At 46.0% G+C, this 24,938-nt stretch overlaps 2 protein-coding genes across 7 annotated transcripts in view; one reads left to right on the top strand and one right to left on the bottom strand.

The window, feature by feature from the left end:
• BDH1 (3-hydroxybutyrate dehydrogenase 1) lies at nucleotides 1–15,433 on the bottom strand. Of its 3 annotated transcripts, XM_086754434.1 has the most exons (8): nucleotides 15,298–15,433; nucleotides 13,877–14,005; nucleotides 10,767–10,839; nucleotides 9,189–9,299; nucleotides 4,667–4,808; nucleotides 2,905–3,057; nucleotides 1,036–1,530; nucleotides 1–696 (listed from the first exon to the last, which is right to left on the bottom strand). In XM_086754434.1, the coding sequence occupies exons 2-7, from the start codon at nucleotides 13,954–13,956 to the stop codon at nucleotides 1,061–1,063; spliced, it is 1,029 nt and encodes a 342-aa protein (XP_086610560.1). In that variant the 5' UTR covers nucleotides 13,957–14,005; nucleotides 15,298–15,433; the 3' UTR covers nucleotides 1–696; nucleotides 1,036–1,060. The 3 variants fall into 3 exon arrangements, with proteins under 3 accessions (XP_086610560.1, XP_086610558.1, XP_086610559.1); XM_086754432.1 differs by having other exon boundaries at nucleotides 1–1,530; XM_086754433.1 differs by lacking the exon at nucleotides 15,298–15,433 and adding an exon at nucleotides 14,790–14,946 and having other exon boundaries at nucleotides 1–1,530.
• LOC104484927 (D-beta-hydroxybutyrate dehydrogenase, mitochondrial) overlaps nucleotides 15,319–24,938 on the top strand; it is an 18,467-nt gene continuing 8,847 nt past the window's right edge. For 2 of the 4 annotated variants that reach the window (XM_086754427.1, XM_086754428.1), the window contains exons 1-2: nucleotides 15,581–15,965; nucleotides 19,295–19,405. In XM_086754427.1, the coding sequence (XP_086610553.1) occupies nucleotides 15,783–15,965; nucleotides 19,295–19,405 (294 nt within the window). In that variant the 5' untranslated portion in view covers nucleotides 15,581–15,782. The other 2 variants (XM_086754429.1, XM_086754430.1) reach the window with 2 other exon arrangements.

Consider the following 24,938-nt stretch of genomic DNA (forward strand, 5'->3'; position numbering starts at 1 on the left):
TTTTGTTACCATTCATGTGTACATTTATTAAGCCAAAGCAGTTTGATCATGTCACGGTATGTTACTGGAGCACGTGAGATCACTTCTCTTAAACTTTCTTAACAATGTTTATTTTAATTACTTCTTTTGCCTTTCAAGCTTATAAAAAAATTAACTCTTTCCACATTTCCCCATGAAAGGATTTTTTTTTCTTTTATTTTCTTACTGTACAAAACAAATGTTTTTCAGGCATGTAAACAACCATAATGGAAATTAAACTGCTCTTAAAATTAACTTTATTGTTATGGACATTCTGTTAGATTTACGCCATGTTAGATGTATTTCAGCTCAGTGACTCCTTCAATGAAAGTCGTTATTGTTACCATCACCTGCACCGCAACGTGCCTAGCGGCCTTGGCCAGGGTTAAGGCTCTTCTGTGCAAGGTGCTGCACAAATACTTCAGTGTCGCTCTGAGGCCCCTGGTAAGGACGGCATTCACTGGTGTCATGCTGCTCAGCAGCGATCTTCACAAATTATAGGAGCTGGAGTGAAATTCTTCTCCAAACTAAGTCTGGAGCTGATGTTCAGTTACTGTTGAAGAGAAATGTTACCACGGGCCAATCCTGATGCCTGCGGTCCTGTGCGTAAAGCTGCTCACACTCACGGGAATGCTCATATGAGTAAGAAACTCTGTTTTATGGTCTGAAGGGTGCATCCTAGGCAGGAATGGTGAAGATTGTATTCAGCCATCAGCAGAAATTATTCTGAAAACACTTCAGAGCAATTGCAGTTTAAATAATGATTTTAACTTGATATTTGAGGTGAAATAAAAAGGATTACATGAAATAAATAGCAAAGAATCAATGTCCCTGCAAAAACATCATGTATTCCTGCCTATGAAGCATCCCTTGCAAATTACTGCCCTTCAGGTTATGTCAGATGTTTAAAAGAACCCTTTAGAGCTAAAATACAGTACTCTGAAATGAGGTTAGAAAAATTTTAAAAGAACTAATGGGAAGTGTGTACAATACTCTCTTTTAAAACAAATTTCCCACCTGGGTAGCCTAGGAGTGTGAAGCCTCAATAGACGTAGAGCCGATCCGAAATGGCAGCAGGCATGTGCGTCATGATCTGCATGCGCAGCCACCAGTAGTAATCCATGGGGTGGTAGCGGGTGTAAGGGGCCGTGGAGGTGAGCGCATGGGCGACGCTTTCTATGACCGGCGAGGTGTCTGTTGAGCCGCTGTTGCAGTACGTCTCCATCTTGCTGACCTGCTCATCAAAGTACTTCCTGCCGTAGTCTTTGCGCACTATCTCGGGGAGCTCGTCCCACATTTTGTCGGCTATGGCTTTGATTCGCTCCGGGCTGTACAGGTTGGTGGCAGCTATGAAGTTGCCAGGCTCCACGATGCTGACCATCACCCCCTGGGGCTGCATTTCATACCGCAGGCAGTCGGAGAAGGCTTCCACGCCAAACTTGGTGATGCAGTACGGCGACCGGGCAGGACTGCCCATCCGCCCCATCATGCTACTGATGTTCACCACACGACCTAGGCAGAGGCCAGGCAAAGCACAGCTCAGCTGTGGTACCCGATCCAAGCAGTGACCCGACAGCACCACCCAACAGAATCCTGAACGTGCACCCGCCTGCCCACTGCACATCCGTAAGGGCTGCCTGGCAGAGCTGCTCGTGGCTCTATCTGAGCATTGCTGCCCTATGCAATGGCCTTCAGGCAGGAGAAAAAGCCCATTGCTTGAGCTCCCTGGCTCACTATACCTGAGGGCACGGGCACACAGCGACACACAAAGCTCAGTTTTACAGGCAACAGAGAAGAGGCTGGACAGAGCCTCACGGTGGGAAACAAAATTGCCCAGCAGCAATCAGGGCTGAGCTCAGACAAGAGGGAGCAGCAGCAGAGAAAGCCTCTGGCACCGAGGCTGAGCTGTTTATTTGCAAGTAAAAAGCACAAAATTCAGGAGCCCAACAGTAGCTGCTAGTGTCTGCCTCTTAAAAGGGAATGGATTGCTCCTGCACCATGAACGGGCAGAGCTGTCTTAAGTCCACTGCACCCTTTTCTATGTGACAGCTGGATTATGGCTCCAGGCACAGAGCTGGGGCCTTTCTCCTCTCCAGAAGCCATCCATTTTCGCTGGGGAGAATGCTGGTAGCACACTGTGCATGCTGTAGTCTAATCAGAGGTTGCAGTTCTCTGCACTTTCTATCAGTGCTCATTTCTGAGCTGTGTTAGCAAAAGAAACTTTGACCACAGAAGTGGATACCTGTCCACAGCAAAAGAAATGCTGCCTGAGCCACATACAGCCTAGGTCTGCAACACAGGACAACATTGTTAATGTCTGTGGACGGCTCAAGAGGAAAAAGTATTCTCATTTAGTCAGGCAATTGGCCCCAGTACAGGAAAGATTTTGCCCCTTTATTCTGAGACCCATGCAAGCTCCAGATCTGTGTTCTTTGGCTGTACAAACCCCACCTCTCATGTGTTACAAGCTCCCAAAGTAACACAGCACACAGCTGACAACTTCCCTGCAAGCAGCACATTACAGTACACTGCTGCTGCCCACCCTGCCACAGCTGTTTTTTGTATAGAGGGCAGGATTGCTCCTGGCACTGGAATTTATGGTGAGCTGCAGCTTCTGACCAGGTAAAAGAAGGTATGAAGGATGAGATCTTGCATGGGATGTTGCAGGAGAAGGCAGCACTGAAGAGAAAGAGAAATAATAACTGTTTTTCAGGACTGCTGCCTTGCTGTGTAACTCAGGGCGGTTAGGAAATCTGTCTGTGTGTATGCTGTGGGTCACAAAAGTGGCCAATGGTGCAGAGAGAAGCATAATAGGCCTTTTGGCTTCTAACATAGCAGGATGAGGGACCTGTTCCAGGGAATACCAGTCAGGAGGAGATCACTCACCCTTCGACCTCCGGATGAGCGGGAGGAAAGCCTTGGTGGTTCGCACAGTCCCCCACAGGTTAACTTCAGCTACCTCCATGTAAGTGTCCATGCTGGTGAACTCAACTTCCCCAAATGTGGAGATCCCAGCATTGTTAACCAGCCCCCAGAGCCCTGGAAGACAAAATCAAGCAGAAAGCTTTCCTTCTGTGAGACCAATGAGAGTAGTTCAGAAAATGCCTTGCTAACAGAATACTGAGCCATATAATAGAGTTTTTCATTACAACTTGCGACGATAGAAGCCAGACAGAAGACAGCGCAGAGGGAACATCAGTCTCCTGAGCAAATATAACGGCATTCAGGATCTGCCTGTACTGCCCAACCATGCAGCCACAAAGTACTGGGAATAAGGCTTCCTGGGAAGTTCTGAGCCAGCAAATAGAGAACTTCAGCCTCATCTAAGCTGTTCTCCGTGCCATTCTCTTTTTATCTGCTGTGATTTTTTAAAAGAAGCAAAATATAGTCTCTAAATACAAATAATAAGAATAGGAAAGACCTTGTAAGAAACAAAAGAGTAATTCTTTCCAAGTAAAATCCCTTGTGCCACCATAAGAACTAGAATGTCTACAATGCTGGGAAGGGGGATGTGGGCACGGGTAGAAATGGGTGGGCACGCATACCACAGCCTCTCCCTTTTATTCTCCTGCAACTGAGATAGTAACAACGGAAGCTACAAACTCATTTGGCGATGAAAAGAAAGACTAAAAAGGAATTTGGAATGAACGGAACTCACTTCATATAATATCCTAACTGCACAGGAAACAGACTGAGGATGGTCTGGGATGACTTTTCTCTGCTCCTTAGAAAAACCTCAGTTATCTGTTGACTCTCTGTGTCCAGATCTGTGTTCTCAGAAGCAGCCCAGAAAAGGCAACTTCATCCTGGCCTGTGCTTGAGAATACAAGGCTAGAAAACTTAATTTATATAGAGGATCCATATATAAAAATTAAATATAAAGAAAAGTAAAAGAGAGGTTTATGCAAAATCCAAAATAAAACATTACTGTTTGTTCTGCTTTTAAACAACCTTCATGTGTTGAAGTGTGGATGTTCTTTAGGGGAAAAATCTAGTTCACCAAAGGGTGTTAAAGTTTCAGGAATGCATAAGCAACTGGGATTTTCACAGTATTGGAGCAGAACTTGCTCTTATCACCTCAGCAGAATGAGGCAGGCAGGCTAAGAACGTCAGTTACAGCTACCCCCTGAGCTCTGAAATCTGTAATATATGGTAATAACTGCAATACCTGGTACTATTGGCAATGGCATTAACGATACTCAGCTGGCTTCATGGGAAATCCTTTGGAAAACCTCTCCATTTCCTTTGCCTTTTGAAAGTTTGGGAGAGACATCTCCGTTGATAATCCCCAAGCTTTGGACACTGGCCAAGTTTTACAACATAAAGAGAGTGATAAAAAACTTCAGGTCACAGGAACAGAGCACTAATCCCAGGGCCTTGACCACCCTGATTTCTGCTCATGTCCCTATAGGAGCTAGTGGACTAAAAAAGCAGTTTTCTTCATAGATGCTGTCTGAAGTGGGAAGCTGCTTTCTGATACTGCACAACATTTAAACGGGCCATTCGCTCTGCACTGCTGCTCCTCAAAGCTTTGTGCCCTTCAACCACATGCTCAGCTTTTGAAATATGCCCTTGAAAACGCTCTCAGCGCCCAGCTGAGGGAGCTCCTGCCATCTATGCGACCTTAGAGCCCATTGCATGCACCTACCTTTCTCTGGGTCCTCCAGGCTGCTATTCACGTGCTCCACCGCTCGGTCCACTTCTTTGCTGTCACAGACATTGAGCTGGACAGTTCTCATGCGATCACTGTTCATGTTGTCCAGATCCTTGGAGCCGCCATGTCCCTTGTCCTAGAGGGGAAGAAAGCGCTGGTTTGAATTTGGGCAAAGAGCTTGTGTAGAATATCAGATGCGTAGCAACCATCAAATGAAGCGAAAGAGTGCACAGGGCAGTCACAGAATAATCAGGACAGTCCTGCAGCTCTAAGAGGAAGGGGAACAGACAAGGCTGCTCCTGAAGCAGAACTCCATTCCTCAAGCACCTCCATTTGACCATGAGCCCTGTCACCGAGTCAGCTGGTACAAACTGCTTTGATCACCAAGAAAGCAGCCAGAGCCGGATCTGCCCCAGCAGGGCGATTCCTGCCCAGTACAAGCTCCTGAGATCAAGCTGTGCCCCACTGCCACAGGTATGGGAAGATGGTGCCATCCTCACTTTGGCTTGCATATAGGGTACAGCAAATAGGTTGGTGGGGGTAGGGTGTAAAATAGTAGGCGAGTGTCTGGACATGTACAGTGCACGTGCTTCCCAGACACATTGCCAGCTCTGGGAGTGACAGTCCTAGAAGAGGGACTGCCTGCCTACTCCTCTCTCTCTTCTGCTGATCTACTCACACAGCTCCCACTGCCTGGAAACCCACCTACTGCCTCCAACTGACTCCTACAGACTCCAATTATCAAGCGCCTGGCCCCCTTGCCAGCTAGTCATTCCCCTTGGCATTATTTCCAGCATCTTGCTCTCTTCTCTGGCCCCTCCCCTCCATGAGCTTTTTCTGACTCCCATTTCCCATCTCTACTCCTTTTTTTTCTCAGCTCAGAACAACACATTCCCCCAGTATACACATATCTACTCAATTAACTGCAGCCAGCCCCTGAGATACCTTTCACATGGGCCAGGTGCTGTTAGCAGCAAGGCTGCCATGTCCAGAGCTAGTCCCTTTACAGTGGTGAAGCCTGGCTATGGTGCTTCCAGGACACGGACATGGCATACTAATATGCGTTTGGGACTATCCCAGAATCACTCCCATGGTTATAAGCTACTGGACTGTGTTGGCCTCTCCAGGGTAGATTTGGAGAGGATGATGAGGTCTAGCTCTGCAAACAATCACTTTGTGGGAAAACTCCTGTCTTTACTATAAGAAACTCCTTTTGTCCCCTCAGTATCATCCCTCACTAGAAGCTTTTACTCCCCATTAACAGGCTAGACATGGAGCATATTCCACAGGACAGCTGCTCAGAGCTCTTCTTCCCCCACCACTCAACCCTCCAGGTAGCCACGCTCACTGTGTCAGCATCAGCAGGCAAGCATCATAGTGCTCTTCACTCCTGATAGATGAGACTTTTTTTGATCAATAGCTTTTTCTCCTCTGCCCTGGAACAGGACAGTTCTTCATAGCAGAGCTGTCTCCTGACTGCTGAATGATATTAGATTGTTCTAAACACCTCAAGACACAGGCTCTCCCTGTCAGAGACTGCCAGCAGGCAGTTGGCAACGAGATGGTGCTTGTCTCTGCAGCCTGAACCCAGGCTGCCCATTCGCCTCCCTGAGAGAGAGCTCCCTTCAGACACCACACTTTAGATACCACACAAGGGTGGCCCTGTCACCTGTCACATATGTCTACTAGTAACAGATACTGATGGAAAAATACCTTCTTCATCTTGCGTCAGCTGGCTCCTCCAGCTGTTAACCAAAGAGGAAAAAATAAGACAGCTGCAGCATGATCGCTCGCTGGATCCAGTCTACTGCTGTCTTTTGGCAATGAAGCATCAACACAGCTCTCAAAGGAATATCTTTGCCAGTGAAAATGTTACAAAAAAACCCCATGTATGAAATACTACACTTAGCACAGATCCATCCTTGGGCTCCCCTCTGTCATGACTCTAAACACCTCTCTCAGTTTCCTTCAGTAAAATACAGTTAGGTGCTCAGGATCTGGACACTCTAGGGAACCTTTCCTGATGAAGAGCCAGCCCTGTACACACTTTTAATCTGCAATAAGGACGTTCCTAAGAACAGTGCATACCCTGAGGACACAACGGCTTCCCAAGCTGGACTATGCTTCTGATGTGCAGGTGTGCTGTGAAAAACAGTGCCATGAAAGCAGCACTGAAGTTTCACAGTCATTTCCTCTCTGTTAGGGCTAGGTCAAATCTACTCAAGCAAAAGATTACGCTTCTTATTTCTACCTCCACTTCTATCTAACATCTAAAAACACACCAGGCTTTTTCTGCCCCTAAAATCAGCACCACCAGTAATTACACTCTGATCAGAATTCTACTTTTGGTTTTGCTAGTGAAACCTGTGGCACAAAAAGAAATCAGCTCAGTCTTCTGTAGTCTAGCCCTACAGAGCAGTTCTACATAAAGTATATGGCCTGAGGATATACAGGAGGGCAACTGAGGAGCTCTGGCACTTTACAGTGTTTTTCTGATGACAACCGCTGTTACCAGTCTTGCCATAGTCACACACATTTTGGAACATGGGATGCACGTCCAGCTAAAGAAGCAATATTTAATTACACAGTGATACAGCAAAGTTTTCCGCTGATTTTTGGTGAGGAAATAAATATTGATCAAAGCCTAGAAGAATTCTAGCATGCTCAGCATGTCAGCTTATGCTAAAATTGTCAGAAGCCAAGATTTTTCACTAACATGCATCCAATAGAACGACCACTAGAATCATAGAATTGTAGAATAGTTTGGGTTGGAAGGGACCTTTAAAGGCCATCCAGTCCAACTCCCCTGCAAGGAGCAGGGACATCTCCAACCAGATCAGGTTACTCAGAGCCCCATCCAACCTGGCCTGGAATGTTTCCAGGGATGGGGCATCCACCACCTCTCTGGGCAACCTGTGCCAGCGTTCCACCGCTCTCATGGTAAAAAGTTTTTTACTTGTGTCCAGTCAGAATCTGCTTCCTTCTATTTTAAAACCATTACCCTCGTCCTATTACAACAGGCCCTTCCTGTAGGCCCCCTTTAGGTACTGGAAGGCCACTGTAAGGTTTCCCCAGAGCCTTCTCTTCTCCAGGCTGAACAGCCCCAACTCTCTCAGCCTGTCCTCACAGGAGAAGTGCTCCAGCCTCTGATCATCTTTGTGGCCTCCTCTAACACGCATTCGGTAGATGAGTACTAAGACACTAAAATGGAAGGGAGGTTTCCATGACAGTTAAAGACATGCTCACTGAAAAACAGGTCTTTCTGGCAGCTGAGACAGAGGAAGTGAAACCCAGAAGTAACTTTGCAGCTCTGAAATTTTTTACTCCTGTCAACACTGAGGCAGGCTATGATTCTAAACAGTGTTTTTTAAGCCTGCAATGTTCTTATATTCTCTAATGTTGATCTGCAGTTACAAAAGCTGAGTAGCAAAATCTACTAAAAAAGTATTCATCTACCCTCTCTCTCTCCTTGACACCTTTTGAGAAGCAGCAGTTCATAAGTGTCTTGTTCTACTGTGAAGCCTGTAGAGGGAGCCCAGGTTAACGAATAAACCCTTGACCCAAAGCTGAGACACCACAAGGGACAGAGCTATCGAAACACAAACTTCTCTTGTGAAAATATGCAGCAAAAATAAACTAATAATTTAAGCAAAACTTAGTAATAAGGGAAAAATTAATAGCAGAAAGAGTATTGACAACATTAAAACACACCTGGCAAATTCTTTTTAAATAATATTAACTATGCAAGATACATTCATAGTGATGAGTGAGCTAAAAGATTAAGGTCAAAATAACTGACCCACTCTAGGATATTCTGAGGAGTACGTTTGTTTCTGTTGGAAGTGGCCAAGCAGCTGAAACAGCAGTGCTTTAGAAGGAGAGACAGGCTAAACCACTCTCCTATTCTCCATGACCAGGCATCTCTGACTGACATACAGAGTACTCCTGGAGAGTGTATCAGGACTGTGACACTAAGCTATGTGTGCCCTGATTCTGCTCTCATTTGCACCAGCGGAACTCTTTTGCCTCCACAGCGAATTCAGGAGATCATCAATACACACCGAGACATGGCTGTACTCATGAATATAGAAAAAAATGCTCCTACCACATGCCAGAAAATCACTGGTGGCTTGGTGTATGTCATAGTTAATCAAAATAAATCCTGCCTAAATATGTACAGAGAGAGCAGGGCCAAAGGTCCAGACTCAACCTGTTCTCAAAATTTTCTTATGGATAGGCCTATAAAATTAAATTTGGGGTTCCAGTCCATCAGATATGGAACAGACTACAATGCTGTGATTCAAATAAGAACCTCCCTAGATACTGTTCAGTTCTGGTTCTGGTCTAGACCAGGTTGTGCTCTATGAAATTCAAGCATACAGGTCTTTCCCTTTGGGCTACCAATCACCCTCCCTCTCCCTGGCAGAAAGCTGTGCAGAGTGGAGAAGGAAGATTGGATTTGCTACACATCTGTGCACATGCCACAGGTGAAGAATAAAGTTTTTGTTTTCCCTACCTTTTGCAGGCAGCCAGCGTAAACAATGAAGCCTTTGGCATGCAGGTGCTTGGCCAAGGCAAATCCAAACCCTGAGTCACAACCTGTTATAAGCACAGCTCTGCTGCCAATCTGCAAAACAAAACAGAACAAAACACACACTGGAACTGAGTACTTGAAATCCGTGACTTGCAGCGTACAGAACAAAACCATGTCCTTGGCCAGGAGAAGTCTGTTCTAGGGACGTTCTCTACACTCATTGCCAGCTACTGCCACCCAGTGCCTCCTGAAGACAAGAAACAAAGGTTTCATACCGAGTTCACTCCAGTGAGGCAGGATCACTATCCTCCCAACACATAAGTTCGGCACCTCTGGCAACAGGCTCCCAAGGCAAAGAGACCAAGCAAACCACCATTCTCTGGCAGTTCACATCCATCTTGAAATCTGAAAATATACCAGACAGTTCCCAAGACATGTTTTCCCTTCAGTAGGAACTGTTCCTGTATGTTCAAACCAGGCAGGAGTCCTCTCTTATGTGCCATGCAGCCCGTAGGGCATGGAGAAGACAGCTTGACTGAAGAAAGGACACGGGTTAACCTTACTGACTGCTCCCTCATCTTTCTCTCTCTAGCACGTAAACCCTCTAGTGCTGGGTTTTAAAAGCTAAGCAGAATCAGTGGGTTTAATATTTGAAATTAAGACTAGTTGGTTATCAGTCTTTTTGTTTGGTTGGTTTTTGGTCTTATTTTTTCAACTTACAATTTAAATAGAAGTATACCTCCTTCCTTCTCCAAACCCCTTCTTCTAACCCAAAGAGAGGCTGCAGTTAAGTAACATGTTAAAAATTGCATGGTGCATCAGATATGCCAGCAGTGACAGGTGCGCAGGCAGCAAGGTGCTGCTGTGGGTGGGATTATGTAATAATTACTTGCAATTCATTCCAATTAATCTCTTTTAACAAACTAGAAAATTGGATTTCCCCAGCATACACAGAGACTGATCAGGGTCACGCTGGAAACCTAGCAGTGATGCAAGTGCCATATATCAATTCCTCTGAGACTGTCCCACGGTTATGGAGCAAAGTGTGCATGCTCTAGCACTGTTACAGTGCTGAGTTCTGTGCCACAAGACAGGCAAGAGGGCAAAACATCCCACTTCCTTTTGCCTGGCACTGTTCCTGGCAAGTTAGCACCTTCAAGGAGAGGTCTGTTAAAGAAAAGCACCACTCTCCAGATCAAGAAGTGAGGACACACTGATTTCTTTACATCTCTTTACACAACCATACTCCAGAAAGAGTGCTTTATTAACAGCCTGTCATGCAAATTCCCTCCCCTCTAATGTGGAAGATTTCATCTGCTGAGTGGGTTCCAAAAATAGAAAAAAACCCCACTAGTCTGATTGCTTATTTCCATCCTTAGCAGCATGCACTGTGCTACGTCAATGGAAGCTCTGCGCTAGGAAAGAATGCAGAGAATGTTGGAGAGGCCCAGCTCAGATTCTTTCTGGCAAATCGGAAAGAATAACTTGGTCACCAGGCTTCAGGGGTTTTAAAACCCCAGCTCAGCAGAACTAGTTCCTGGAAACCACAATCACACTCACCTGATCAACTTCACTTGCATAAGAGCGGCTGCCATAAGGGGACAAGAGAGGGAAGCAAAATCTTTGCACAGGCCTGTTAAAAACAAAACAAAACAACAAACCAACCAATGCAACAGAACAATCAGGCATGGAATATCTTGTCTGTACCCTGGTGCTGCAGCACACACATGAAAAGGAACATCATGTTGCCCTTATACATGATGCAGACTGTCATTTGAGACGACAGAATCCAGCCTACAGGTCTCCTTAGCCTGAGCCTGTGTGTTTCCTACAGCAGGAAACATTAGTTTCTTAAAAAACCTTGATGCTATTTGCAGCTGTAGAAGCTGTCTGGATAATACCAAGAATTCTAAAATTCTGCTGTTCTGGAGGCACAGAGCTGCTTCCACCCACAAAATAGGCAGTACAGCGTTTTCATTTCCAACAGCAACAACACTCTCACTTAAGAGTTGCACAAAGCTGGAGTAGGGGAAGTTATTCATTTGTCTGATGAAAGTATTCTGCTTCGGCATTATCTCTGATAACCAGCCTAAGGCTGAATTTGCTTGGATCTATCTCACTGCTTTTACACACAGCTCCACCCTTCTGACATCTTGGCCAACATGTCTTCCCCTGCACTGCCTACCCATCAGATACTCTTAGATTTTGTATCCTCTCTTTGCAACTGTTTAAGCTAAGAGACACTGTGTCTTTGAGCAACACCTGCCATGCAGATCTGAAGCTCCTCCACATAGTGTGTTTGACTCCCAGGAAGATAAACCATGTTCACAAAGACAGACCAGAGCAAAGCAACAATGCCTTTCAGGGAGTGAGATTACATTTAGAAAAGCTAAATAAAGCACATCAGTGTGACCCTAGCCTCTGTCCTTGACAACCACCTCTCTGGACTATATTAGCTTTTTCATTTTTGCTTTGGGCACTGATGGTGTGCTCCCAGAGCCTTCTGGCCTTCCCCTAGACTTGCTGTACTTCATCTACCCTCTGGCCCCTCTAACATCTATCCTTCAACAGAGCTTATCTTCCGGACCGCTCTTCTAAGTGAATTTGCATAACCATTTACAATTACCTCCTTGCTCAGACATCACAGGCACTCCCAGGGTGACCTGTGTGCCACGCTGAACAGCAATCTGCAGGCACTCTGGCCTCTGAACTGCCTCTTGGGAAAACAAGGCTAGAAAAAGGGTCTGCCAGGGCAGAAGCCTTGAACCAGATGGGAAAGGAGCTGATTTTTATTCAGGCAATGGTGTCTGCTCACCTTCCTGCAACCGTTTAGCTCCTTTTCTAACTTTGCGTGTCACAAGCCCAATCAGCTCTTGAAGTAGCTACAACAAATTTAACTCGTGCAAAAGTCAGTCCCCAGGCAAAGTCTGCGTTAACATCACTGACCTGCAACCCTGGCTGGGAACTTTTATCTCAACAATAAGCTTCTTGACGTGTCTCAGTGTCCAGAAACGTTGATAACACTTTTTTTAGTTGCATGAACTTGATTTTTATTTTTCAGTGTCACGTCTGGTCCTGTTATCTCACTGCAGAGCACTGATCTGCTGCACTCTATTCACAATAACCTGTAAAGCCTAACTCCTTGACATTCCGCCTACCTTGACCTGAAAGCAAGGGCATAAAGTGCCGGCTGCTGATCAGCAGGAATGTAACCAGAGGAAACAGCTAAGATGCGTATGTGATGTTAGCCCCCACACAGTACACTAAGGTACCACGAGCCATTTTTGTCATTGTGCATGACTGAATTCTAGAGACCGCAACCGAGAGCTTTAAAATGCACAGATGGTCCTCAAATTGAATCTGTGCTTGTAACTACGCATTCACTTCTGTTCAGTTACACCAGAAAAGGCAGTCCTCAGCTTGAGGAGCCAAGTATATAAATGCTACCTCAACGCATTAAGATACTGGTACAGTGACAACACTGCCTTTCAGATGAACAGTTGGATTTCCATTTCAGGTTTAGCAGCTTGGGGGTACTGAAAAAAACCAACACATTTTTGCCCTGAGTACAAGATACACAAAGTACAAATACACAGTAAGCAAAACAAAAGAAAAAAAAAAAAAAGAATTTGCTGAAAATTCTTTTCTCAAGTTAATAAAGCATTAATTTGTATTTTTAAGGCCACAGTAGAATCCTGCTGGTGCAGCTTTGGCGTGTGTGGAGTAAACAGGAGATAAAAGGCCTGGGTCTGTTTGCCTAGGAAATCTCTAACAGCGTAGCTATCGCTGGTCTCTACAACACCCTGCTAGGGGAGCGAGCCATCCTTGACAGTGGCGGTGGTGGACATCCTACTATCAGCAGCAGAACAACACTGGAAGTGGCAGTTCTTGCTTAGCAGGCCATGAGCCACTCTCAAATGGCTTACGTACAACTAGTGGTACACACACCATTGTTTGGGAACCCTGCTCTACAGCAAAGCCAGTGAAAGCACTCAGCTTGCTCTGAATTTGGACTAGCAGGGTTCCCATCGTATATCGATATTAAAGGTATTTTTTTCAGAGCTAGGAATTAGAATTAGATACACAATTTTCTGTTCATGTTCAGAAAAAAAAAGAGCCTAATTACTCAGCCCACCTCCACTTCCCACTAAAACCCTCCCTCTCAACTTTCTCTCTCATTTCATGTGATTCATTGCCTCTTTAATGAAGCCGTAGAAGTATATGACAGCTCTTTGCACTGCAGCAAGGCCTACTTGCTGCTATTCAGAAATAAATCCTTGCTTAACATTGAACTAATGCTCTACTCAACCCCCTTTTGACTGCAGATGATTGCCAAAGTGTAAAAACAAAAAAAAACCCCACCACGTTGCCAACGCTTCCTTGCATATGGAGTCCACCTCCTCCAGTGGTCAGCTCAACAACTGACCACTGGCACAGCTTGCCCAGGCAGGTTGTGGAGCTTCCATCCTCCTCTGGACACAGTCCTGGGCAACGGGCCTAGGTGGCCCTGCTTGAGCAGGGTGGTTGGACCAGATGACCTCCAGAGGTCCCTTCCAACCTCAACCATCTTGTGATTCTTTAAATAAACTGTCCCATTGAAAGCAAATGAGCCCTCAATATGTGCTTTACTCAAGATCTCACACTTTCTACTTTTCCATCAAGTTGCTTACCTGAAGCTGTTCCCTCGGTCCTTGAAATTCAGGGCTTTCACAGAGTTCAGGAGAGGCCGCGACAGCTTGGAAGCCAACATGCTTTCAATTAACACGCTCTACCAACAGCAAGACTGTTCTCCCTCAGCTCTGAAACACAAGACAGCACCTCTGCTTTAGTTGCTCAATTATTCTGTAAATCATGCTGACTCCATGTATTTCAACAGGAAAATAAAGTCCAAAGGAACTCATCTTTCCCCTTGCAGTCCCTCACACTGAGATAAATGGCTCAACCTTCAACTACCTCAAGATGTTTTTAAATAAGGAAAAGGTACGTAAACTGACAAGCAGGGAGGCATTTAAAGAAAATGTCAATTTGTCCTTCTTTAATGCATCTTTAACTGTGTGCTCTGAAACAACTAAAAATTAAGGTACTTACATGGAATATAATGTTTCAAGTGAGCTATATGAAATAATTTTAAACTAAAACATAACTTCAAGTCACAGATGATGCTATGTTACACGTTTCCAAAACAATCCTTGGGCTTTATAGCTAGTACAGCCACACGATTAAAAATAAATGTATTTGTAATTAAGCAGCTGGTGATGCTGGACCATGCACAAGGAACCACCATTAAACTCACGATGGGCTGAAAACAGTTCAAGAACAAGAATTAAGCACAGAAAGTTAATTTCAATCATATTAATCTTGGATAAAACCGATCCAGTGCACAAAAAATATCTCCCTGGCTTAAAGCACAGGCTTCTATATTAAAGCAGAAAAAGGGTATTTAATTGTTAGGGCTTATTTGCATCTCTGCCGAAGGCTGGGCTGCTGCCACGGCAGCTTCAGGGCCTGCTAGGAAACAGGCCCGACATAAAAAAAACAAACCAAAACAAAAAAAAAAACCCAAAAAACCCACAGCACAACTACCACAAATAGAGCAGTAGTGGGGCACCAAGCTCGGAAAGGAGAGGTGTAGGCTCAGGAAGACTGGCTGGCTCCGGTAATCCTCAGAAATTCGGGGGTTTTGATCAAATTCGAGAGCTCGGTTGCTGCCCACGCAGTTTTTTTGTGAGGAAAAGGAAGGGGCGAGGGAACGGCCCTGCCCCGCCGCCGGGAACGGGCTCACGGCGCTCGCTAAGGGCGCGCGACTGCGTGGCGGCCCCGCGCCCGCGGAAGCGGTGGGGCGCGGAGCGGGGCGCGGCCTCCCACGCGTGAGCGGCGTGGGGCAGGCTGCAGGTGGAAGCCGCGCCGGGGCAGATGTCCCCCGCTTCCCGCCCCACCCGGATCACCCCCTCCCCGCCGGCAGAGGGCAATGTCACCGGGCGGCCCGGCAGCCAGGGGTCCGGCGGGGCCGGCCTGCCGCTGCCGCCGAGACCTCTCCCGGCTGCCCCCTTCCCGCCGAGGCCTGGCGGGCGGCGGCTCCCCTGCTCGTTACCTGGAGCCGTCGGGCCTGGCGGGCGCTGCTGCCGCCGTTTGAATGAGGCTGGGCCGGTGTCCCGGCTGCTGGGGCGCGGCGGGGGGCGGGTCGGGGGAAGGGCCGGGGCGGGCGCGGGCGGTGGCGGCGATAGGCTGCGGCCATGCGGGGCGCGGCGGGGCTGCTGGCGCTGGGCGCCGTGCTGCTGTTGGCGGGCGGCGGGAGGCGCCTGGCCCGCCGCCTCCTCCTCCTGTTCCTGCCGCGGCGGGCCCGCCGCGCCCTGCCCGTGAGTACCGCGGCCAGGGACCTGGGGGCTTCGGTCCCTTCTGGGGCTCGCCGGGGGGAAGGCCTCCGGCACCCAAAATGGCGCCGCGCCTTCAGGCCCGCCTCTGCAGTTTAACCGGGCCGGGGCTGAGGCGTCGCGCCTGTGGCAGCCGAAACGGCGCTGCCCGAGTGGGCGGCTGGGCTGGCGGAGGCCTCCCACGGGCACTGCGAGGGGAGGTGAAATGCCGGGCTGCGAGCAGCCTCGGGCGGGCTGCCGGGTCCTCTCGGGGCTCGGCCCGGGCCGCGGTGCGGCTGAGTGCTGCCAAACCCCGCTCCGCTTCGCAGGGGTCCCCAAACAGCGGGGGTGTGGATTTTGTTCCAGGGCTCTAAATTTGAAAGTGAGTGTAAGGGAGAAAAAAAGCCCTGTGAGTGAAATGGAATTACATAACTCATCTCTTTTTAATGTTTTTTTTTTTAAAAAAAAAGTAATGCAAAATGTCTGGGGTTCTTCCACTGGACTGGAGTTAGCTCTATGCTCCAGACAAGCTTTCTGCAGGCACTGGGAAGAACTTGCCAGTATTTTTGTTCCAGGGCCTCCAGCTCAGTCCTGCCCCTCTGAAACCACCAGATAACAGCTTTGATCTGTTCTCAACTTCCCACTTGGCTCTTCTTCCATCCATTCGGCTCCTCTGACGTTCCCCATCTGAGAAAATACCTTCCCTTTAGTAAATACGTTCAGTTCCTTTTCCTGGGAGTGAAAATCTCAATTTACTGACTCTGGAAAAAGGGAACAAGTGAAGTTTACTGTGTAACTGTTCTCATCTTCAAATTAATAAAAAAAAACAAGTGACACAGTAGAAGAGGAAAAAGTCTAGACACGCATGGTGATTTCCCACATTGTCCAGAGAGAGGGGCTGAAAAAGTGGTCTCACTTTCATTACTCTCTTTTGCAATGAATGTGTATAATTTTGATAGCTCATCTGCATGAGTAAAATAAATTCTACTTTTTAATAAAGCGATCATATCCCAGAGGGAAAAGGTAGTGAGATGTGCGCACCTGAGCTGGCTGGAGGTTAAAATCAGGCTGCCTCGCTGGGGCTGTTTGACCTGCATGGAGTGCATGTGACAGTGCTGTGGGTCACAGCGAGGATACAGACAGTATGACCCTGCTGAGATACCACAGCAGCACCTCCACTGCAAGAAGTTACTACTCTGCACTCATAACAGATCTCAAGTGCCCTGGCAGCGCCGTACAGGGGTACAGTATTTCCTGAGAGCACTGTGAGTGACAGTGAGGGAGGCACCTGAAGTTCCTCAAAACACTGAGCAGGCTCACCGTAATGCTCTGTCTGTCTTAGCACTGTGTCAAGCTGCAGACTGACCTTATCAACCTCCAGGAATGAGGCCCATTAGGCCTTATCTTGGGACTTTCAAATGATCAGGCTTTTATGTGTTTGCAGATTTTTTGGGGATAGGATCTTTTTGGCTGGGAATGGGGTCACTCCCTGCTCTTATCCCTGGGAGCTCTTTGTCTCCAGGAAGTGGGCAGCTGCAGATGTGAGATTTGTTACATCCCTTGGGTTTTCTTTGCATGCTCGTTAGCACTGCTGGGGCCTCAGTCTGTTATGAACCACACTGCTGTAGTCACATGTTTTATTACCAGCAATTAAGGTAATAGCAAATCGTTAACAAATAATCACAGGAACCTTTTCATACCATAAATTGTTCCTCACTTTTCTCACCATTATAGACAACTGAGAGGATTTTAAAACCTCCTCCTTTCTGCGTATATTTTGGTGCTGATGTGGTGGTTGTTAGTTTTTTTTGTTAACCCGAGAAAGCAAACCAGCTGCTGAGAGCTGAAACTAGATGCACACAGGAATACAGCCCAGCCATTTGCTTTTATTTCCTGCAGCTGAGCTCTGTCCTTATTAGACCAGCCGATGAGGGAGCTCATGATGGCTGAGGAGTGGGTATTGCATGTGTCTGTCCAGGGCTCTGGAAGTGATTATAACTCCTTATCTTCTGTTCAGTTGTTGCTCTTTTGGGAAGCTCTCTGTTTTCAAGATTCAGAAGCAAAGGGTGTGAGGAAGTGAGGCAGAGAAAAAAGTCAAATCCTTTCTTCTTCAAGGCCCAGGTTGCTCAATTAATGTGGGAGGTGACCTTGGCAAATTCTGTGATCTGGTTCATACTTGATCTTCATCTCTCTTGGAGTGGTGTCATTGTAAATTAGACTAAAACTGAGGGCAGTATATTTAATTCTCACTTATTGTATGTCCTTTAACTGTAGGTACTTTCGGAGCTTTAGTAGAGCTAGCCTGCAGTTGGGTGCTCCTTGCCTGAGCGTAGGAATTGGTGTTAGTGTTGGTGTCTATGATAAATGCAGGATAGGCTTTTGATCTGTTCTCATTTCAGCTTCAGATCATTACTCCACTTTGAAGCACTAGCTTCAACACGAGAGGGAGAACAGGACAGGGTGTAGCTCATTGCTTATTACTGTCTGCACATCCTGAGTTTGCGCAGTAATGCTCTGATCACTATCGCCCTGCAATTATTCCTTATTGCCACTTCACTATTGCACATGTCAGCAAAATGAGATCAGAGAGCACTAGTCATTGCCCCATTTCTGTCTGAAAAAAAGTGGCTGGACAAGCTGGTGCAATTCATATGTAAGTAGTATAAAATATGAATGTTCATATTCCAGATGTTGTTAATACAGTAGCAGGAAATATTAGTGGAGATATCTGTATAGAGATGGAAGTGACCTCACTTCCTTATTGTGTCCTCTAGATCTTTATTATGATGTCACGTTGCTGCCTCAACGTGGCTTTGGTTTGGAGCAGTCTGCAGCAGTGCAGCTGCGTGCCTGCAAGTTGGGCTAAGCTTTGTGGGTTCATTGCTTCACAGCTGTGGTGAGGAGAACAGGGGAGAGACGGCTTTCAAGCAAAGAATGAGGGTGAAGGTGCAGTGTTTCTTTACAGGATTCTCTCTGGGATTTGGGATTCTGTTTTCAGATCTGTCACAAGCCTGTTGTGTCATACCAGATGGAGTATCAAATCTTCTCTCTCAATTTATCTGTCAGTCAAAAGATAATAATAACGTAGGAGAGAACCATAGAGTCTGATAAGTTGTTCCTGTTAAGACTGCGGTACTTCAGAAGGAAACCCTAACCTGTAGTCGCATTCCTGGATGCTAAAATACAGCATGGAAAATACCGCAGAGAGTGGGAGTAGGTAGAGAATAGGCAATAGAGTCACTCTGCAGTTAAAAGAGCTGCTGTACTGTTCAAGCAGATGATATACTGTCATTTGGATTTTTCTGTGCTGCTCTTTCTCATAACACATGTGATCTGGTAGATCACGGAGTTCTTTTGAAACTGTTCAGTTTTGACCACTGATACTTGAAAGAGCGAGCTAATGTTCTAGCTCAGGTACCAAGGCAACACAAATTGTTACAGAATGGCAATTGAATAAATTTAGGGTTTCACAGTAGTTGGGAGCTGGTTGCGTTTCTACACAGCAGTCTTGTCTTCTCATTTATGCTGATTAACTTGACAGAAGCTCCACTGAAACTCTTGGGTTTAGATTGCAGACAGGTATATGCCCACTGTGGCTTGCAGCAGGAACTGTCCTAAATGCTGGCTGGCCCTGGCTGCAGCACTGCAAGCTGCTCCTGTGCTGTTTCTCTTGGTGCTGGTGGTGCTTGCAGCATTGTAATATCTGCTGGTATTGTATTACTGTCTTTCTTCACACAGGCTGAAGGGAAGGCGGTGCTAATAACAGGCTGTGACAAAGGTTTTGGACATGCCTTGGCAAAACGACTTCACGCAATGGGATTTACTGTTTTTGCTGGATGCTTGCTTGCGGTGAGTAGTAATATTGATCAAAATTTTTCTCTAGCTGGAGAAAAATGCTTCTCAAGTGACAACATCTTCATCTGCAGCCTCCATTTACCCTAGCCCAAGACCTAAGGGAAGTGCAGTGGGCAGAGATCGTTACATCTTCCATTGCTTCATCTGCCTGTTGCATCTTGTCATTCCTGTAATTCTGAGCTCTTAAGGCAGAGACTGTCTGTCAGCTGCCTGTGTGTACAGTAGCTTGCACAGTAGGGTACTGTTCACTGCTGGAAGTATCTCAGCAATATCATAACACACAGTAAATCTGATAGTCCAAGATTGCTATAGCACTATGGCTTTCTGTCTTCCCTGGCATCTCTCTTGCTGTCTTTCATTCTGTCACTTTGCTTTGGGGATACTCTCCTCAAACTCAAGGTTTGAGGATGCCTCTCCAGCCTTGCTCAGATTCTGTTTCCAAAGTATCTTCTAACTGTGCTTCTACAGCTTCTGTAGAAGAAACTATTCAGTTTCTGGATAGCTGAACAAACACATTTCTGTACCTTTCTGATATCTGTAGGTCTTGCCCTCTGTCACCTGTGTTTGACAGCTGGACTTACTTGTGAGATCAGTTTAGGTACACTGAATCAGAAGGGGTTGCAGACCCATCGTCCCAGTCCCTGCACTTGCAGGTAACAGTGTTGTGTAATACCCTTTACAAATTGGGCTAGCTCCACTTCCATCTCAGCTGGGCTTTTACCCTTATTATGTTTTTTTCCTGTTTTGATAGTCAAAAACTCATATAATTTCTGATATGAATTGTTCAAAATCAGTTCATAGCCACTTATTTCACCATTTGAAGATGGCAGTTCAGCACAGGTGCTCAGGGAGTGATGACCACAGATTCTTAAGTAGTGTGGAGGGTGAGAACAAACAAAAAAGGTCTCTCATTGAATGTGTGATCTCAGCAGAGGTTATATTCTTCCACCACACCAGAAGGGAAAATCATTATCAGCTGACAATATTGTGCAACTTGAGAGCAAGAGAGTCCTGCTGGAAAATTGCCATTGTTTGGAAATTTCCATATGGAGGCTCTGTAAATCCTTCAGTAATCATGTCATGTGCTGCTTTGGGATGCCTGCCTCTGTGACAATAGCAAGTCAGGGACTCCCTTTGCTGAGCAGCAGGTGTAGGGAACAGAAAGGAGAGGGGAGATAGGGTGGTCTGAGAGGGCTATTCGCAAGGCAGCGTGCTAGTGCAGAGGAGAGAGGGCCAGGCTCCATTTGAGGCCACATAAAGAAAAGAAATGTTCCCAAAGTGAGCCCTGCTTGCTTCCTATATTGATTGGGGAAAAAAAAATACTTCTTGATCATGGATTATTACATGTCCCAGAATGGCCCGGCAGTCCTCAACGTCCCCTCTGATCTGACCTAGCAACTTCTGTGTGGAAATGGAAAATGCATCAGCAATCATAGTTGATCTGCGGGTGACTTTCGGGAGATTAGCTGAACACTTGATCCTGAAGGGTTAGAGAGTAGGAGAATGTGATTTATTTTATTTTTTTTTCTTTTTCTATGTGTATAATAATTTTTTAGGGGAACTGGACTCAGTGCCCTAGGATTTCACTTGTGGATATTTTTCTTCCCCTGGTATCTGCTGTTAGGTGCATCTGAAGGTCAGGGTCTCGTGGTAACACAGTTATCTGAGTAGCTGTTACAGAAGTAATAAATGCCAAATGCTTTTTATGGTTCTTGGGACAGCCAGCATCCTCATGGAACAGCCTTGTGTTAGCTGAGGGAGATAATAGCCTAGGAATTTAAAATTGAATGAGCAGGAGCTTACTGAAAATCTAATGGTAGAACACACTTGGGATGAAAGTGATTATAAATCTAGAGCTGACTGCTCCGAGAAAAGGAAGCATATATTGACTGCAGAAAAGGATGATGGAGCTAAAAGAAGCAGGAAACATCACTGAAGGCAGGGAGCTGTTAGGTCAGATATCTTGTGAAGAACAAGATATGAGTGATTATTGCTGGTAAGCGAAGGAGCGCACATGCGGTGTGGCTGAGGATGCAGCTACCCTGCGGTAACTGCTCGTGACAAATGCAAGGAAACGTACCCTGTCATGAGAGAAGAGTGAGCTGCCGTAGGTTCACTGCAGGGTCACAGCAGGTAGGGGGGCAGTTGTTGCAGAGCAGATGCCAGGCTATTAGTTCACACATAGTTATTCCGTCATCGCTTACTTGTGTGCTTTTATACTGGGAATTTAAAGATCCCTGATGTCCTAGCCACCACAGAAAGCTCTCACGTTAAATACAAGATGGTACACTGTCTGGTGCATCAGGAGCTTTTTAATGACCAGATAGCCAAAAATAAAGCTACAGGAATAGCATGAGTACTGCAAGCAGGCTGGGATATAACTGGAGAGGATCAAGTGCAGAAGGGATTTCATTTAGCAAGGACAAGTAAGTCCACAGAGAAAGTTTCTGTTAATATATATGGATTAAGATGGAAAAACACACAGAAGTTGATTACAAAATAACCTGAAAAGTAGAAAGTGCATAAAAAGTTGAAATAATAATTGTTTTATTTTCTTTAATCTTTCTGAAAAAAAAAAAAAAGGATAAATAGTTTTCAGATGCCTACTGCCAGCGGTTTTCATGAGGACTGCGGGGAAGAAAAGTGAAGGAACAGGGAATGCTTACATAAATGGATATGTTTAAGTTCACCAGGCCTGAAAAAATGTACTGAAGAGAATTTAAAGGATGAGCTATTGTGATTTCTGCCCCATGGGTGATGTTTTCAGGTGATGGAGGCCAGGGGATTTCCAGAAGGCTGGAAGAGGGCAGATACTGTACTTCCCTTCCCAAAGGAGTCAGACCTCTGGAATTGCAAATTAGGCAACCCACCTTTGGTGTGCTAGATGAAGTTGCAACACACTGAACTGCCAGTTTTACCAACGTCTAGATCACAGTGTGATACACAGTCTGTAAAAGTTTACCGGGAACAGACTGTGCATGTCAGTCTAATCTCATTGTGGCTAAGCAGTAGAGTGGTTAAGGAGGAGGGAATAAATGTGTACTGAATAAGGGTTTTGACACAGTCCATCATGAAGTCTTATGGGGAAACTTAGTCTGTGACTGCGGTTCAGTCTTAGGGAAATTTTTTTGGAAGTATTTTCTGGAATAGAGAGTTCACGTGGAAAGAACTGTGCATGTTGCCAAGCAGGGAGGATTGTAGGTCCTTGGGGAACAGGGTTCAAAATGATCCTGATAGATCAGATGGAGTCTGAAATCAATTAGATAGAAGCCGGTAATGACAAATACGAGGTATTGTGCTTAGGAAACACAGGAAGGGAGTGGGTAGATAGACAGCAGCGAGGCAAGGGGGGAACTGACGCAGACGGAGCGAGCTGGCCGGATCCACCGGTGTTCACCATTGTGTTTGTGGCTTCCTGATTCCTGACTGACATCTCACTGTGGATGTCCAAGTGCTTGCCAGGACCTAATCCTGAATCCCATGAGCTTCCCTAAGAAAAGGCCGTGGCTCGGTCCATTACAGGAGGACTCTCTGATAACGAGCCCCCTGCATGATCTGCATGTCCCTCCTTGGGACCATCTGAACCAGAGCAGGAGAGGAGCGAGCAGGGGGAAGGGGAGGCAGCCAAAAGTTGGAGCAAGGCTCTTCTGCTGGTTGGAGAGGGCTTGTGTGGTTGTCAGACTCCTTGCCCACGAGCAGCCCCTGCTAGGTGCAGGGTGGGGTGGGCAGGCAGAACTATGCAAGGCTGCAAGGGCAGGATAACTGGGGGAAATGAGATAGCGGGGAGGAAACAGTGGAGTCCCACAGAAGGCCTTTCTGGAGAGTACTTGGGCAGCAGGCTGGGCTGGAGAAGAGCAACTTTAAACTCTGATGAAACTGGAAAGGGAAAGCTGGGAGGTCCTCTGAGAGGAGAAAGTCAGACAAAAAAAAAAGTGAGAGCCAAAAGAGAGGGAGAGAGATTTTGCAGTAGCAATTAGGCCAGTGCTACCAGGATGCTGCTAGGGATCCTGCTTGGCTCATGCTGCTGTGTGGCTCCTGCTGTTGCATCCCGAGGCCAGGAAGGCCATCCTAGGGAGGATACCCTGGCTGCTCCCACAGGAACTGCTCCAGGTATTTTCCTAGGCCAGCAAATCTACCCTTAAAAAGTGAGGAGGAGGTTGTATCTGAACAAGGAACGCACTTAGAGCCTCTTTCTTATTTAGTTTATAAGCATTATGAAATGTTAAAAAACGTGTAGGGAAATGTCTTTTCAGTGCCCTGAAATGACAACTGTACAGATATAGCTGGTTTTTGTTTCCATATAGATACAGTAAATCTCTCTCTTACAAGCTGAATTAGCTCCACTTTGTTCACTGTTAAGTAGCTGAAAATTGCTTTGTATAACTCTATTTCTGGAAGATGCTCTTGCATCTCATAGTGGGACATCACACAACACTCACCCGTTTTGAGGGGAATATATTATTTCGGTGACTATGTTATTAACTACTTGTAATACCACTTTGAGAGATTCTTTTTGTGGCTAGATAAGCGGGCTAGATACAGCATGTTACTGTGTTTGATGTGCTTTAGAAAGCTTCAAGTCTTTATTTGTTATTTTTGTGATACCTGGAAATAACTCCATTGTGAAATGCTATGCAGCCATAGGGCCAGAAACTCATTCCTACTGTTGTCCTAAGTCCTGTGTGACGATGTGTTGATTTTTATGAGAGCTACTCTGTCTTGCTCAAGGCTGAAATAGACATTTGAGCTCTTTTCCTTCATTACACATCATTGTTCACTGGACTGGAGGTGGAGGCATGATGTTGTGTACTATATTCATTAAATAGCCTGGGACAGGTATAGAAAAGCTAAGCAGTTACATGGTTTTTACATCAGCCTGGCTGCAGAGGCAGCCAAGCAGGTGACTGTGGGAGGGTTGCTTGCCTTGTTTGCCCTTGTACTGTGGGAGCTGGTATCAAGTGCTAAAGGAAGAGTGGCAGCCAGGCATGGTGACTCACCAGTTCATAACTTCTTCCTCCCTCATGAGGCAGAGCCTGTGATTCAGGGAGTAGTTTGGCGGATTAAATTTTGAGCCTGCTGTGGAACTGCATGGCTAATCTGTGCTCTATTGATTTTTATTTGCTATATGCCACCTGAGCAAGGCTGTAAGGTTTCAGGAGCAATCCTGTCTGGAAGTGACCAGGGAAAACTTGGAACTTGAACTGTGTTTAGGTTTGACTAAACAAAAGAAAAACCCACAAACCCAACAACATCAAAACCCAGTAGTAACAGAATCTCTAATGATAGTGGTGAGGGAGAAAAATAAAAAGAGAAAGGAAAGCAGAGCCATCACATTCTTATTACCTATAATTATTGTGGGGAAAAAAAAAACCAAAAACAAACCAACTTGTTCTTGCTTTCTCAGCCAGAATCCCCTCCTTTCATGCCTTGTGTCTGTAATCTTGTCATTGTGTGGCAGATCTCCACTGTGCATTTATTCCTGTGCATCCTGTTCTGCTATGTAGTAAGAGCAAAATATTATTGTATA

This window comes from Chlamydotis macqueenii, chromosome 9 (genome assembly GCF_036417535.1).
Source record: "Chlamydotis macqueenii isolate bChlMac1 chromosome 9, bChlMac1.mat, whole genome shotgun sequence".
Taxonomy (NCBI): domain Eukaryota; kingdom Metazoa; phylum Chordata; class Aves; order Otidiformes; family Otididae; genus Chlamydotis; species Chlamydotis macqueenii.